Source organism: Neofelis nebulosa, chromosome 11 (genome assembly GCF_028018385.1).
Source record: "Neofelis nebulosa isolate mNeoNeb1 chromosome 11, mNeoNeb1.pri, whole genome shotgun sequence".
NCBI classification, from domain to species: domain Eukaryota; kingdom Metazoa; phylum Chordata; class Mammalia; order Carnivora; family Felidae; genus Neofelis; species Neofelis nebulosa.
Genome location: NC_080792.1, coordinates 89,600,741 through 89,618,081, shown reverse-complemented (window position 1 = coordinate 89,618,081; position 17,341 = coordinate 89,600,741). Strand labels below are relative to the sequence as shown.

General features: G+C 46.3%; 1 protein-coding gene across 1 annotated transcript in view; it reads right to left on the bottom strand.

Moving 5' to 3' along the window:
• The window catches only part of DNAH10 (dynein axonemal heavy chain 10), a 152,141-nt gene that overhangs the window by 113,400 nt on the left and 21,400 nt on the right, over positions 1 to 17,341 (bottom strand). The window contains exons 9-12 of the mRNA XM_058691462.1: positions 16,402 to 16,592; positions 14,483 to 14,681; positions 3,870 to 4,064; positions 533 to 703 (exon numbers count right to left, since the gene is read on the bottom strand). Coding sequence (XP_058547445.1) covers positions 533 to 703; positions 3,870 to 4,064; positions 14,483 to 14,681; positions 16,402 to 16,592 — 756 coding nt within the window. The remainder of the gene's footprint in view (positions 1 to 532; positions 704 to 3,869; positions 4,065 to 14,482; positions 14,682 to 16,401; positions 16,593 to 17,341) is intronic.

The following is a 17,341-nucleotide window of genomic DNA, read 5'->3' as shown; positions in this document are numbered from 1 at the left end:
ACGTAAAATAACAAACCTTTACTACAAAGGTTTTTACTACAAAGTTCGTAGCCTCTTGGTACCGCATCAAGAGGAAACCACATATTTGGAGACCAGTTTGTCCCTTTGTATTTTGCTGGCGTTGACCAAATTATTTCACGTATTCTCATTTCATCCTCTGAATAAGATGATAAGTTGGGTTGCACCGGATACATTATTCTGAATTAATATGCAAATACATACACAATCTCGGCACACGGTTAGCTAGGACTTCTGCTGTTACTAATGTGATTGTTACAACTACAAACTCGTACAGAGCCCATCACAATGTAAGGTATATGATATTGTACTTGATAAATTCTTACTGAATTTCCTCACTAAACAAACAAACCCACTTTGTTTTGGTTATCTGTGGCATGTGACATGCTCACTGGGGAAAATTCCACAGCCTCTCTGAATTTGAATAGGAGAGACAGATAACGGCCCCATTCAGTTCTCCACATTTTGCCCAGTGTCCTTCCACTGCTCTGGCACCTGTCGATCTTTCAATTACCTCTTTACAATACTGTGCCAGGATATCATTAAATTTCATCATCATTTGCCGATTAATAGCGTCCCGTGAACGAATATGCTTAAATTTTAGAAGCATGTCAAACGCTGCTTCAGCTGATCGAAGTGTCTTAAAAGATTCATCAATAAAATTTTTTGCTTCTTTTTCAATAACCTGCAAAAAAATAAAAAAAATAAAAAAGCAAAAGTCAGAAACACAGCCCTCACGTCCCCGTAATTATCCTGCAAAAACAAAGCGGCAAGAAACAAGCAAAAAACAAATTTGTGACTTGCGATAGATTTCCCTTGTGCTTTAGTGGAAGCTGGTGCCCAGTTAAAAACAGCAGATTGGCTACATTGGTTTTCTGTTCCCCTCCCCTCGTTCCACTCAAAATGGTAGGAAGGAAATATTTTTTTTTAAGTGTTAACTCCTACAAACAAAGAAAGCAGGAGAGGACACAACAGGAGAGAAGATAGTTCAGGAGTCTTAGGCAGATGGAAAGTAACTGTACAGAAGGCAGAGGATTACAACGAAATGCTGGCAATAGGGGAACAGGCAGGTACCTGTTTACTCCCCACGAAACCTCCATGAACATTTGGAGACACAAGGCACCAGGAAGGCGAGGGGCAAACACAGGATCCCTCCTCCGCCCTGCACAGCCAGGCCACCATGTATCCTCTATACCCTCATCCCGCCCCAGTCTATGAAGAGTGGAAGATTAGTTCTAGAAAAATTGAACCAGAAGGACAGCAGAGTTGTGATAATGCTAGAAGCTAGAAATCAATGAACAATACCCTCAATATCTGAAGAAAAGTTATTTCTTTTTTGTTTGCTTAAGTCTTAATTTGAAAGACTGAGAGAGCATAAGCAGGGGAGGGGCAGAGAGACAGGAAGAATCCCAAGCAGGATCCATGCTATCAGCACAGAGCCCGATGCAGGGCTTGAACTCTGGTCATGTGAGATCATGACCAGAGCCGAAATCAAGGGTCAGGCACCCAACCGACTTAGCCATCCAGACGCCCCCCCCGCCCAAAGAAAAGTTACTTCAATCTTAAATTCTGTACCTAACTTTATTCCAGAATTCACACAAGACATAAAAGAGAGATGTCCCATGAAACCTTTCTTAGGAAGATACTAAAAAATGTGCTTCAGCAAAACAAAGGCCTAAACAAGAAAAGAGGAAGATGTGAAATCTAGAAAACAGGATCCAATACAGAGGAGAAAAGATGAGAAGTCCGAGGGTGACTACTTTGCAATAAAGCTAAAGAGCAAACAATATAGACTGGGACAGAAGGACAGAGAACTCTGGGACAAAGGCCTCTAGGAAAATAACAGCACTCATATCTTTAAGCAGACAGAACCCATTATTGATAAATATGTGGCAGAGATGTTAGAGCAGTTGAGGGAAAAAATAACAGGTATGTAAATAACCAGGCAAATAAAAATAAAAGCAATGATTAACTTCAGGAAAAATGAAGGGTTGAACAAGAAAGGCAGTGTGCTTATGATGTGCTTCTTGGCTCAGCAGTGAACACTGTTTACACAGACATAAGGAGTAAACACTAATCATTAATTTAGCCAAAAGTTATGATAAATCTATGTTAGATGACAGGGGGACAAGTGGGTATGGGGAAGGAGTAGGACAGTAAAGTCCACATCTACTCTGAAAAGTTAACAGTTGTCTGAAACTGATTATATTAGATACATCAGGAGATAACCACATTGGCAAGTTCTTTAGGAAATATGAAGGTGAACAACAAAAGAAACATCTAGAGTTGTGAAAAATGACATCAAGAATGGGAACGGAGAAGGTTAAGCATGGGGCTGTTTTTTCTTATTATTTGCCTTTTAGTATTACTTGACAAAGTGACTTCAATGAAAAATTCAATTTAAAAATTAGTAACACTTAGGGGCGCGTGGGTGGCTCAGTCGGTTACCCTCTGACTTCAGCTCAGGTCACGACCTCACAGTTTGTGGGTTTGAGCCCCACGTCAGACTCTGAGCTGACAGCTTCAGATTCTGTGTCTCCCTCTCTCTGTCTGCCCCTCCCACACTTGTGCACTCTGTCCCTCCCTCTAACTAAATAAACATTTTTAAAAATAAAAATTAATAGGGGCGTCTGGGTGGCTCAGTCAGTTGAGTGACTGACTTCAGCTCAGGTCATGATCTCGTGGTCCATGACTTCAAGCCTTGCATCGGGCCCTGTGCTGACAGCTCAGAGCCTGGAGCCTGCTTGGGATTCTGTGTGTCCCTCTCTCTCTGTTCCTCCCCCATTCATGCTCTGTCTGTGTCTCTCTCTCTCTCTCTCTCTCTCTCTCTCTCTCTCTCTCTCTCTTTCTAAAAATAAGTAAATATTAAATTAAAAAATAAATGAAAATAACACTTAAAACAAAACAGAAGCTGAGAATACACCGGATGTAATTAAAATGGAAATGTTTAGATAACCCAAGAACAGTCTGGGGTTGCCCATAGAAAAAGATGCTCTGGTTATAAAAACAATTACTCAAGACCTAAAATGGGGACGCTGCTGATGTGCCTCCCCCATGAAGCTAAAAGAGTAACCACGATGGACCATCCCCCATCGTATCACGCTGTGTGGCGCGAAACCATATTCTCAGCTACAGCCTCTCTTTGACAGGTTCTGCCTCCCCCGTACCCCAGGCCACAACCTCCTAATATCATCTCCCCACCTCCTCTCATTCCCCGGCCTAAGTCAGCCTATGCTGTGACCAGAAGAACCTTCCTCAACCATAATTCTGATTACCTCACTCTGTAACCTCTGTGGCTCCCTACTGCCTACTAAACCAAGTCCCATTCTTCAGCCTCCTATGTCCCCCCCAATTATACAGCAAACCCACCTTTGTGGAGATGCTACTGTGTCTAGCTTGACTTAACCTTATTCTGCCTAGAGATAGGAATGGGGACAAAAAAGATTAAGGAATGTTCATTTTTATCTTACGTTCCTCAGTATCATTTGTTTTTATTTATTTATTTAAATTCAAGTTAGTTGACATATACGTGTAGCACTGGTTTCAGAAGTAGAACCCAGTGATTCATCCCTCATATGTGACGCCCCGTGCTCATCCCAACAAGTGCCCTCCTTAATGCCCACCATCCGTTTAGCCCATCCCCCCACCTTCCTCCCCTGCAGCAATCCTCGGTCCGGTCTGTATTTAAGACTCTCTTATGGTATTGCTTCTGTTTTTTACAAGTAAGCAGGTATTACTTTTTGTGATTAAAAAAAAAAAAAAAAAAAAATCCTAAGCATAACGAAACAAATTTAACATGGGGGAACCATGGTACCCACTCCCAAGATCAAATCTATAGATGAGTTACTTGCCAGAACTTCAATCTTGAATTCATCCATCACATACTTCCAGTACTGGGAAGACTTGATGCTGAAGGGGTCAAAGGTCAGGTTTTCCATGGGGGTGACCAGGCTGTCCACCCTGCACAGGACGTCGTCAATGCGCTTGGGATCCCCCGTCACTGCCTTTAGTTCTGGACCAAATATACTGTAAAATTCCTCCATAACCTGTCCAAACAAACAAAACACAGGGAGGCTGCCTTTCGGTTTTCCATGAGTGTGTTTAACGTATATTTACTCTTGAGCGAGAGACAGGGTCGAGCAGGGGAGGGGCAGAGAAGGGGGGGAGACCCAGAATCCGCAGCAGGCTCCGGGCTCCGAGCTGTCGGCACAGAGCCCGATGTGGGGCTCGAACCCACAAACCATAAGATCGTGACCTGAGTCAAAGTCGGATGCTTAACTGACTGAGCCACCGAGGCGCCCCTCTCATGAACGTTTTAACTGCAAATAGATTGCATGTCTAGATTTGTCTGAGGGCAAGAATCATGTCACATAGGCAACTTCCTCCCGGTCTAAGACCTCTGGTACTATGCCCACTGCACATGGGACAAGATCCACACGTCCTGACACAGTTTGCAAAGTCTGCATGTTCAGGCCCCCACCTACCCAACCCCTTCCCCCACCGCTCCCCACACCCCACCTCCTTGCAGCCTCGCTGGCCTGCTTTTACTTCCACATTCCTTTCTGTCACAGGGCCCTTGTACGTGCAGTTCAAACTGCCTAGCTAGCTACTTCTCATCACTGAATACCACTTGGTCACGTCCAAGCCCTCAGAACAGATCAGGCTTCAAGTACACACCCCAAAGGCCCCAACAGCACAGCACTTACTTCAGCCACACCTATGCGTTTATATGATTATTACGTCTGCCACCTTTCCTCTCCCAGACTGGAAACTCCATAAAGCCACGGACTATGTAGGTGTTTGCCAGGGCCAGCTTCATAGGTGAGTGACCCAGGCAGGTGCGCAGGGGCTCAGGCTTAGAAGGACCCCGTGCTGGGTAGAAGGATCTGCTACAGACGTCTTGAAATTATTTTTTTTTAACGTTTATTTATCGTGGAGAGACAGAGAGAGAGAGAGCGTGAGCCGGGGAGGGGCAGAGAGAGAGGGAGACCCAGAATCCGAAGCAGGCTCCGGGCTCCGAGCTGTCGGCACAGAGCCCGCCGCGGGGCTGGAACTCCCAAACCGTGAGATCATGGCCTGAGCGGAAGTCGGATGTTCAACCGACCGAGCCACCCAGGCGCCCCAGTAATTTTATCTTTGAGCATGTGTTTTGTACATGAAATCTGATAGGGCGGCCGTGCACACACGTGAGCAGATACGTGGGATCTACTTGTCTGCGTCCACTTTGTCACATACAGCACGGGACGCCCCACGAGCCCAGAATTCTAGTGGGCCCACGTACGGCAGTTCAGGGGGGCTGGGGGGACATTCGCAGCCAGCACAGGGAAATGTGTCACATCAAAGACAAGTACACGAGGACACAGGCTGCGATGAGAGACCACCTTCTCCCTTCAAGCCGGAGTTTGCTTCCAGAACAGTGGGCTAGGAAACACAACTGATCAGGAAACCACCATAGCGGTTCTGTAACTTCCTGTTATTTCCCTGTGTTGGCCGACTACTCCCCCTGAGCGATGACACAGGACAAAGAGCAGGCAACCCACCCAGCCCTTCCTTACCCGTCGGTAAGCTGGAGGCAGAGAATCCTGGCAGAATGTGCTCGCACCAAGAAGTGAGAGAGAGAAGGAGTTAACATGGCAGAGGGGTAGGGGGACCCTGGACCTGCCTGGTCCCTGGAACCCAGCTCGGTCAACATCGTATCATTCTGAGCACCCAGGAAATCAGCCCGAGGATTAAAGAGAACAATCTGCACAATTAGAGGGAGAGACCGTGGCAGGTACTAGGAGGCTCAGAGACGTGAACTGGGGGGGGGGGGGGGGGGGGGGGGGGAGAAGAGCCGCGGTGCCTTGGAGGGGAGGGAGCCCTTTTTCCGGAGAGAAGACAGAGAGAGTGGGGGAGAGAGGGGGTTCGGGTCGTGCAAGAAAAACACCCCCCCAAAACCACCGACCGGGGAATCGAGAGAAACGGACTATCACAAGTTTTTGCAAACAGAGGAGCTCACATTCTGAGGGTCTGGAAGTTTGCACCATTCCCGGAAGTCCAGCCGGGCAGATGGGGGGGGGGGGGGGGGGAGGGGAGAAGACCAGCAACAGCGTGTCAGGTGGGGATCCCCGGGGGCGCACCGGGAGAGAACCTTCCCCTTCTCAGAGTACATCTGGAAGAGGGCAGATGGCCTCTCCCAGAACAAAAGACTTGGGGGCACACCTGAGCAGCCGATCCACAGCAGGGGACAGAGGCGCGCGCTGAGGGCACACAACGTGGCCGCAGCTTGTCACCGTGCGTCACCATAAACTCCAGGCGCCTACGGGGCCACACAACTGCTTTTCTGGGACCGAACAGAGCCAGGCGCAGCACCGCAAGGGGCTCCTCCGGAGGGAGGAGCAGGTTCTTCAAGATTTGAAGTTTTTCTTTTTTATTTTAAACATTTATTTTGAAAGAGAGAGAGAGAGAGCGAGAGAGAGAGCGAATCCCAAGCAGGATCTATGCTGTCAGTGCAGAGCCCGACGTGAGGCTCAGTCGCACGAAGTGTGAGATCGTGTCCCAATCGGAAACCAAGAGTCAGACGCTCAACCCGCTGAGCCACCCAGGCGCCCCAAGATTGGGAGTTTCAAATCCCAGCCCCACCAGCCTGGGCACAGTCGGCCTGTTGGCAGGGATCTGTCGGAAGCCTGGGACACAGGAGGGGAGACCGTTGGCTCGCCTGGGAGGCCTGAGCTCCCCTCCCTGGGGACCGGAGAGCGGGGTGACGCCACCTTCCCCGACCACCAGCACCCGGGACTTCAGCAAGCAACACAGCGCCCCCAGTGGAGGCTCGAGCCGCTTACATCAGACCGCGCCCCCTGAGCCCTGCAGAGCCCTCTGACCGGGCGCCAGCCGGTGCAGGGGGCCTCTCCCCCAGAGGAGGAGCACAGGCCCCCCCACACGCACCCCACCCACTGATCATAGAGGGCTCCAAAGCGTCAGCTTCAGTTCTGAAGCTGGAAATAGGACCAGACTTTTTTTTTTGGTTTTCCTTTGGAATCAGACTTAGAGTTTTTTGTTCATTTGTTTGTATTTTCATTTCCTTCTCTCACTTTTTGTGGAGCTTTTTGGGGTTTTAATTTCTTTTTTGAAGTTTATTTATTATTTGAGAGAGAGAGTGCACATGTGAGTAGGGGAGAGGCAGAGAGAGAAGGAGAGAATCCCAAGCAGGCTCCACACTCACCACAGAGCCTGACACAGGGCTCGATCCCACAACCCTGGGATCATGACCTGAGCCGACGTCAAGAGTTGAACATTCAACCAACTGAGTCACCCAGGTGCCCCCCTTGTCTCATTTTGTGAATGAGTCTCGTTCTTTCTCTCTTTTTTTCTCTCGTGGAATCAGGCTTATAGTTGTTTGTCTGTTTGGGGTTTTGGTTCCTTTTCCTTTTCTCTTTTTTTGGATCGAGCTTCCTTTAACAAACAAATCAAAGCGCACGTAGTTAAAGGTCCAAACACTCCTCACTGCAAGCAAGGAGGAGCTCTGCAGAGGACTGACCTGGGGGAAAGAGCAACCAAAGCACAGCAGCACAGTGCCCCATCACCAGAAACCCTTCCCGAAGCACCAGGCCTGGACCCCCTGGTCCAGGTACGACCCCCTCAATACAGCAGTATTCTCAAGAGCAAGAAACATAACAAGCTCTCACAACACGCAAAAGACAAAAACCTAGACAAAATGACAAGGCAGAGAATTCCCCCCCCAAAGGAAGATCAAGAAGAAACCACAGCCAGGGATTTGCTCACCACAGATATAAGCAATATATCTGAACAAGAATTTAGAACACCAGTCAGAAGAATACTAGCTGGCCTTGAGAAAAAGCACAGAAGACTCCAGAGAAACCCTTGCTACGGAGATCAAAGACCTAAAAACTAGTCAGACTGGAAAAAGAAAATGCTGTAACTGAGAAGCAAAACTGACTGGATAGAGTCACAACAGGATTGAAGAAGCAGAGGAGGGAATAAGTGACATAGAAGATCGAGGGTTTCAGAATGGGTTAAAAGACCCATCGATATGAGACCCAAAGACACCCAGACTGAAAGTGAGGGGGGTGGAGAACCATCTACGATCCTAATGACATCAAAAGAAAGTCGGAGTAGCCATACTTATATCAGATAAACTAGATTTTAAACCAAAGACTGTAACAAGAGGTGTAGAAGGGCACTATATCATAATAAAGAGGTCTATCTACCAAGAAGACCTAACAATTGTAAATGAAAACAATGGCTTTAAATGACACACTGGACCAGATGGACTGAATGGATATATTCGAAACATTTCATCCTAAAGCAGAATACACATTCTTTTCGAGTGCACGTGGAACACTCTCCAGAACAGATTACATACTGGGTCACAAATCAGCCCTCGACAAATACAAAAAGATTGAGATCACACTGTAAGGGTTAAATTGTAGTGTAAGGCTAACGTGTAGCTTGAAAAATAACAGCTTTGTTCTGACACTGAAGGTCAAGAGATAACAGCCTTGCTTTGCTCTTGTAAATTATGCTTCATACTCTTACAAATCAGGCTTCACCAATGAAGGAAACAAAAGCTCAAAGAGAAGAGCATCAGAGGCAAGGTCAAGGAGATCCACTGGTTGCAACTTAGCGGCAAAAAGTCTAAAATAATCACTTCATCCAGCAACTGTTTCTAACTCATCTGGGAACTGTTTCCCTGTTCTGTTCCCAGGTGATGATAAAACAATGTGGTCGGCCATAAAAACTCTGTACCCCGGCTGTTCGGGGCCACACTCTTATCAAGAGTGTTGGTCCGGATCGGTCGGCCTTGCCTCTCATTGTAATAAACTTTGTTGTGACTGTCACTGGTGCCCATAGCATTCTGTTTCAGGAGTTGTGTGGATGCAACAATACCATGCTTATTTTCAGACCACAACACTATGAAACTTGAAGTCAACCACAAGAAAAAAAATTGGAAAGACCACAAATACATGAAGGTTAAAGAAAATCCTACTAAAGAATGAATGTGTCAACCAGGAAATTAAAGAAGAAATTTAAAAATACATGTAAGCAAATGAAAAAATGAAAATGAAAACATTACAGTCCAAAACCTTTGGGATGCAACAAAGGCAGTCATAAGAGGGAAGTATATAGCAATACAGGCCTTACTCAAGAAGCAAGAAAAGTCTCAAGTACACAACCCAATACCTAAAGGAGCTGGGAAAAGAAGAGCAAATAAAGTCTAAAACCAGCAGAAGAAAGGAAATAAAGATTAGAGCAAAAAAAAAACAACAACAACAACAACAACACATAAATTAAAAAAAAAAAAAAAAGTAAAATAGACCAACAAAACTAGGAGCTGGTTCTTTGAAAGAATTAACAAAATTGATAAACTCCTAGCCAGACTCCTCAAAAAGAGAAAAGACCAAAAAATAAAATAAAATCGTAAATGAAAGAGGAGAGATCACAACTGACACCACAGAAATACAGACAATTATATGACAGATTATTATGAGTAATTACATGCCAACAAACTGGGAAATCTGGAAGAAAGGGATAAGTTCCTAAAAGCATACAAACTACCAAAATTGAAACAGGAAGAAATGGAAAATTTGAACAGACCCATAACCAGCAAAGAAATTGAATCAGGGGGCACCTGGGTGGCTCAGTAGTTAAGCATCTGACTTCGGCTCAGGTCATGATCTCACAGTAGGTGAGTTCAAGCCCTATATCGGGTGAGCTCATGCCCTGTTTCAGGTGAGCCCGTGTCCTGAATCGGGTGAGCCCCAGCCCTGCTTTGGGTAAAAATCACAAGCCCCAGTTGAGCCCCACTTCTCTCTGTCTCTCCCTCCCTCCCTCTACCCTCCATGGGATCCTTCGTCTCTCAAAAGAAAGAAAAAGAAAGAGAGAAAGAAAGAGAAATTGAATCAGTAGTCAAAAATCTCCCAATAAACACGAGTCCAGAGACAGATGGCTTCCAAGGGAAATTCTACCAAACATTTAAAGAAGAACTGGGTGGCTCAGTCAGTTAAGTGTCTGACTCTTGATTTCAGCTCAGGTCATGATCTCAGGGTTCATGAGTTCAAGCGCCACATGGGGCTCTGCATGCAGAGCCTGCTTGGGATTGTTTCTCTCCTTCTCTCTCTCCTCCTCCACCACTCATACTTGCACTCTCTCTCTCAAAATAAATAAATAAACTTTAAAAAATAAAGAAAGAAGAATGAATACCTATTCTTCTGAAACTGTTCCAAAAAACAGAAATTGAAGGAAAACTTTCAAAGTCATTCTATGAGGCCAGCATTACCTTGATTCCAAAACCAGACAAAGACTCCACTGAAAAAAAGAACTACAGGCCAATATCCTTGATGTACATGGATGCAAGAATTCTCAATAAGATGCTAGAAAATTGAATCCAACAGTACATTGAAAGAATTACTTTCCATGATCAAGTGGGATTTATTCCTGGGCTACAGAGGTGGTTCAATATCCACAAATCAAACAATGCGATACACCACGTTAATAGAAGAAAGGATACGAACCATATGAAATTCTCAATAGAGGCAGAAAAAGCATTTGACAAAATACAGCATCAATTCTTGATAAAAACCCTCTAAAAAGTAGGGATAGAGGGAACATACCTCAACATGAGAAAGACCCACAGCTAATATCATCCTCAGTGGGGAAAAACGGAGAGCTTTCTCCCTAAAGTCAGGAACATGACAGAAATGACCGCTCGCACCACTGTTGTTCAACATAGCACTGGAAGTCCTAGCCTCAGCAATCAGACAACACAAAGAAATCAAAGGCATCCAAATCAACAAGAAAAAAAGTCCAACTTTCACTCTTCGCAGAGGACATGATACTCCACATAGAAAACCCAAAAGACTCCACCAGAGAATTTTCTAGATTCATTGATACGAGAATTTAGCAAAGTCACAGGATACAAAATCAACATACGGAAGTTCGTTGCAGTTCTTCTTTTTTTTAATATTTATTTATTTTGGGGAGAGCACAAGCAGGGAAGGGGCAGGGAGAGGGGGACAGAGGATCTGAAGTGGGCTTTGCACAGACAGGTTGATGACAGCAAGGCCGATGTGGGGCTTGAACTCACGAACCACGAGATCGTGACCTGAGCCGAAGTCGGATGTTCAACCAACTGACTGAGTCACCCAGGTGCTCCTGTTACATTTCTATACACCAGTAATGAAATAGCAGAAAGAGAAATCAAAGAATCGGTCCCACTACCATCACACCAAAAACCATAACATACCTAGGGATAAACCTAACCAAAGAAGTAAAAGATCTGTACTCTGAAAACTATAGAATACTTATAAAAGAAACTGAAGACGCAAAGAAATGGAAAAACATTCCATGCTCGTGGATTGGAAGAACAATATTGTTAAAATGTCTATACTACCCAAAGCAATGTATACATCCAATGCCGTATAAATAACACCTGTCAAAATAACACCAGCATTTTTCACAGAACTGGAACTTGGAATTCTAAAATTTATATGAAACCAGAAAAGACCTCAAATAGCCAAAGTAACGTTGAAAAAGAGAAGCGAAGCTGGAGGCCTTACAATTTCGGACTTCTAGCTGTATTACAAAGCTGTAATCATCAGGACAGTATGGTACTGGCACAAAAACATACACATAGATCAATGGAACAGAATAGAGAACCCAGAAATGGACCCACAACTATAGGATGAACTAATTTTCAACAAAGCAGGAATGACTATCCAATGGAAAAAAGGCTCTTCAACAAATGGTGTTAGGAAAACTGGACAGCAACAGACGGAAGAACTGGACCGCTTTCTTACACCATCCACAAAAATAAATTCAAAATGGATGAAAGACCTCAGTGTGAGACAGGAAACCATCAAAATCCTAGAGGAGAACATCTCTTTGACCTTGGCCGTAGCAAGTTCTTACTAGACGCGTCTTCAGAGGCAAGGGAAACAAAAGCAAAAATGAACTATTGGGATCTCCTCAAGCTAAAAAGTTTCTGCACCATGAAGGAAACAATCGACAAAACTAAAAGGCAACCGACAGAATGGGAAAAGATATTTGCAAATGACGTCTCTGATAAAGGGTTACTAACCAAAATCTATGAAGAACTTCTCAGACTCCACACCCATAAAAACAAATAATCCAGTGAAGAAATGGGCAGAAGACATGAACAGACACTTCTCCAAAGAAGACATCCAGATGACTGACAGACACGTGAAAAAATGCTCCACATCACTCATCATCGGGAAAATACAAATCAAAACCAGAATGAGATACCACCTCACACCTGTCAGAGTGGCTAAAATTAGCAACACAAGAAACAACAGGTGTTGGCGAGGATGTAGAGAAAAGGGAACCCTTAGCACTTCTGCCGGGAGGGCAAACTGGTGCAGCCGCACTGGAAAACAGTATGGAGGTTCCTCAAAAAGTTAAAGTAGGACTATCCTACAACCCAGCAATTGTACTACTAGGTATTTATCCAAAGGAGAAGAAAAAAAAATACTGATTCAAAAGGGGACAATGTTTATGGCAGCGCTATCAACGGTAGCCCAATTATGCAAAGAGCCCAGATGTCCTCGGACTGATGAATGGATAAAGAAGAGGTGATATTTTATATATGCAATGGGATATCATCCAGCCATCAAAAGAACGAAATCTTGCCATTTGCGAGGATACGGATGGAACTGGAGAGAATTCTACTTAGTGAAGTCAGTCGGAGAAAGACAAACACCATATGATTTCACACATACATAGAATTTAAGAAACAAAACAAAACAAAGGATCATGGGGGGAAAGAAAGAAAGGAAAAGCAAGAAACAGACTCTTAGCTACAGAGAACATGCCAATGGCTACCAGAGGGGAGGGTGTGGGGAGGTGAGTGAACCAGGTGCCGGGGACAAAGGAGGGCGTTTGTTGCGATGAGCGCAGGGTGTGGTATGGAAGTATTGAGTCTCTATATCGTACGCCTGAAACTGATATCGCACTGTATGTTAAGTAACCGGGATTCAAATTTTAAAAACTTAAAACAATTTCTGAATTAAAAACATTCAAAGAAGTGGGAGAAAACCAACCAAGTCAGCTGTGTGCTGCGCCGTCGCATCGTTCTGGCAACGACGTACATCTGCACATTCGAGTGACAAAGTACAAATCACGTCTTTTCAGTGATTCCACATACGAGTCAAATGGCCTTGTATCTGCCCTTTAAGCGAACACTGCGCAAGGTAAATATGAATGGTAAAACTCATGGAATAATTTAAATATTAACTTATTTTGAGAGAGAGAGAGAGAGAGAGAGAAAGTGCTAGCAGGGGAGGGACAGAGAGAGGGAGAGAGCGAGGATCCCAAGCAGGCTCCACCCTGTCAGTGCAGAGCCCAAGCGCACAGGGGCTTGAACTCGCAAACGTGAGATCGGGACCTGAGCTGAAATTAAGAGTCAGATGCTCGGGGCGCCTGGGTGGCTCAGTCGGTTAAACGTCCAACTTCCGCTCAGGTCACGATCTCAGCTCATGGGTTCGAGCCCTACATAGGGCTCTCCGCTGTCAGTGTGGAGCCCACTTTGGATTCTCTGTCTCCCTCTCTCTCTGCCCCTCTCCTGCTCTCTCTCTCTCTCTCTCTCTCTCTCTCAAAAATAAACAAACATTAAAAAAAAAAAAAAGAGCCACCCAGGCGCCCCAAATCATGGAATAATTTAAATGTTCAATTTCCCTTCACCTTCTTTACTTTGCCACAGTCGCGGGCAAACAAAAAATAAAGCCTGCCGAGGTAAGAGATGTCAGGAGAAAGGGAAAAGCTTTATATTTTGATGCTTTTAATAGCATTTTTTCCTACTTTTTGAACAAGGGGTCCCACATCTGTTGCACTGGGCACGGCAGGTGACACAGCCGGCCCTGGTAGCAAGCACGGGAGCCTGGCACAAGTGAGCGCTCCATAAATACTAAGAACGAACGGACGGATGGACCTTCGTGAGACAAAGAACAGTGGATAATTCATCCAACCAGCCACTAGACCCTTTGACCGTTTATTCAAAAGACAGAGGGACCAGATAAAGAAGGAGTCCCTGAAGGATGGGTAGCAGCCGAAACAACGGGCAGGATGATGTGGCGTCAGGAGAGAATAGGTCTTGGACTAGACTTTGAGGAATTCCGACATTTAACGGAAAGACAGGAGGGGGAGGATTCTGCAAAAGCTACGAGGCAGGCGTGGCTGGAGGTCAAAGGACAGCCGAGAGCGGGGTGAGGGAGGTGGGTCACAGGAGACAAGGAGAAGTGCCAGCGGTCTGGCCCGCTGTGGTACCTTCCGGTACATTCTGCGTGGTCTCTCGAGGGTTTCCCTCCCTCCCCCGCCAGCCCCTGTCCGTCTCCTGGTTTCCGCTGGACACGGACAGCGTGCCATCAAAAAGCCAAACCGCTTTCCGTCCAGCCACGTCCGAACCCCGGCCACCTTTCCGGCCATCGGGGAACACCCGCTCCAGCCTCCCCACCTGCAGGATGTCGCAGAGATCCTGGCAGATGGCAGCCATGTAATCCGTTCTCTCAAACAGCCGCTTTCGATCAAACTCCCACCGAGCTTCTCTCCCCGAAGCCTCGATCTTGGCCCTGGTGTCGAAATAGGCCTTTTTCCACGTGTGCAGGGCGTTCCTGGCCTCCGAGGTTTTGTGCTGGGCGCTGGCTCGATTTTCTCTGTGAAGCAAAGAGATGCAGCGAGGGGGAGGGAAGGCTGAGCCGTGGTAGCGGGTCGGAGCCGCAGAGCCCAAGGGGAGCAGGTCTCCGAGGGGAGCGCCGTCCCCGAGGAGCAGGGCCTCCCCATCCCACAGCCCCCTGCACCCACCTACGAGGGTGCGACCCCCTTGCAGATCCATAGGCCACCCCCGGGGGCAACCGGCAGAGCTGCGGCTCCCCTGGGGAGCTCTCTGTTCCAGCCGGAAGGGGACCGGTGGCCTCGGGCCGGGCCACAAGTCAACAGTGAAGGCTGCAGCACCACAGGGAAATGACAAAGCCAAGATCGTTGTGCCTCTTTCACCTGCAGACTTGTTTTTTTGTTTTTTGTTTTGTTTTGTTTTGTTTTTTGTTTTGTTTTGTTTTTTAGGAAAGCGAACATCTGCACCTCCTTCTACATTGATCCCAGAGGCCCTCCGGCCTTAGGGGCCCTGGGACTTGGTGTCTCCCAGGATAACTAAGGAAGACAATCCTGATTAAAATAAAACAACCTACGTGTCCACACGACGGGCCGTTAGTTGGCCCTAAAGGGGAATGAGGCCCTGACACCGGCTCCCACACGGGTGAACCTTGAAACCATGGTGCTGATACCCAAGGGACACAGGAGTGCTGACGCAGACGGGCACTTGTACCCCAACGTTTATAGCAGCACTCTCAACAATGGCCAAATGATGGAAAGAGCCTAAATGTCCGTCAACTGACGAATGGATAAAGAAATTGTGGTTTATATACACAATGGAGTACTACGTGGCAATGAGAAAGAATGAAGTCTGGCCTTTTGTAGCAACGTGGATGGAACTGGAGAGTGTGATGCTAAGTGAAATAAGCCATACAGAGAAAGACAGATACCATATGTTTTCACTCTTATGTGGATCCTGTGAAACGTAACAGAAGACCATGGGGGAGGGGAAGGGGAAAAAAAAGTTGGAGAAGGAGAGAGCCAAACCAGAAGAGACTCTTAAAAACAGAGAGTAAACTGAGGGTTGATGGGGGGTGGGAGGGAGGGGAAAGTGGGTGATGGGCATCGAGGAGGGCACCTGTTGGGATGAGCACTGGGTGTTGTATGGAAACCAATTTGACAATAAATGTCATATTTAAAAAAAGAAAAAGAAAAAAACCATGGTGCCGAGCAGAAGGAGTCTGTCGTAAAAGCCACCATGTGTAGGGCTCCATTCGTACGAATGTTCAGAAAAGGCAAGTCAAGAGAGACAGAAAGTCGATCTGTGGTTGCCCGAGGCTAGGTGGGCTGGGGAGGCCAGAGGTGACAGCTAAAGGGTTTGGGGTTTCTTTTTGGATTAGAGAAAATATTCCACAATCGATTATGGCCACAGATACACAACTCCAAATACACGAAGAGCCGTTGGCTTGTACATTCTGGTGAATCGTACGGTGTGTGCATCATGTTTCAATAAAGCCGTTTAAGGGGCGCCCGGGTGGCTCAGTAGGTTAAGCACGATCAGGTCATGATCTCAAGGTTCGTGACTTCAAGCCCCGAGTCGGGCTCTGTGCTTACGGCATAGAGCCTGTTTAGGATTCTCGTTCTCTCTCTCTCTCTCTCTCTCTCTCTCCTCCCCCCGCCTCCCCCCTCCCCCACTCACATTCTCTTTCTCTCTCAAAATAAATAAACTTAAAAAAAAAAAGCTGTTTAAGATCTTCAGAAAAACATAGCATTGCTACTTCTCACTTGAACAAAGTCCGCAGGTTGACCACTCTGCAGACTCTTTCGGCGATTTCCCAGGCGATCCGCTCCATGAGCGGGATCATCCTTTCATCCTTATTGTAGTGTCGGGAGATGATCCACACCATCCTCAGGGCACTCATCATGGAAGGGATGGTCTCCAGGACGACGTGAAAGCTAGATCCGTGCGTGATGTTCTAATCGGAGAGAGCAAGCAACCTTAGCCTTGGGGTCCGAGAAGTTTGATAAGGCAGCGCGTGCGCGGGAAGTTTCACTCTTCCTAATTCAAAAAGTGTACTTAGTGCGGGAGGAAGCGTTTCGCCACCGAAAGGAGTCTGAAATAGGTCTGTGCACACTGACGTGGAAAGACAGATAAGATTTACAATTAAAGTAAATAAAGCCATTTGAAGCAGTGTATAAAGTAGGAGTGTGTATATACATAGATAGATATGTAGAGAGCGAGAAAAGTAAATATAGAGAAAGAGAATATATATATGTATAGCTATTGAGTACACACATACACACCCAGTGCATATTCCGTGTGGCAGATTGTATTTTCCAAACGCAGCCACAACATCTTGACTGTGTCCCCCTCGCCATTAAGAGACCGAGTCATCTCCACCCCTCGAGTCTGCACAGGCTGTTACTTCTTTAGTCAGTAGAATATGGCGGCCGTAATGCTGCTTCTGGTCTCTTGGAAGCCAGCCACCATGTAAACAGTATGACCATCCTGGGGACCGGGTGGCTCAGTCATTTAAGCATCAGAACACTTACTTCAGTTCAAGTCACGATCTCGCAGTTGTGAGACTGAGCTCCGAGTCAGGCTCCACACCGAGCGTGGAGCCTGCTTGGGATTCTCTCTCTCCCTCCCTCCCTCTCTCTCTCTCTCAAAATAAAGAAGCATTAGGGGCGCCTGGGTGGCTCAGTCGGTTAAGCGTCTGACTTC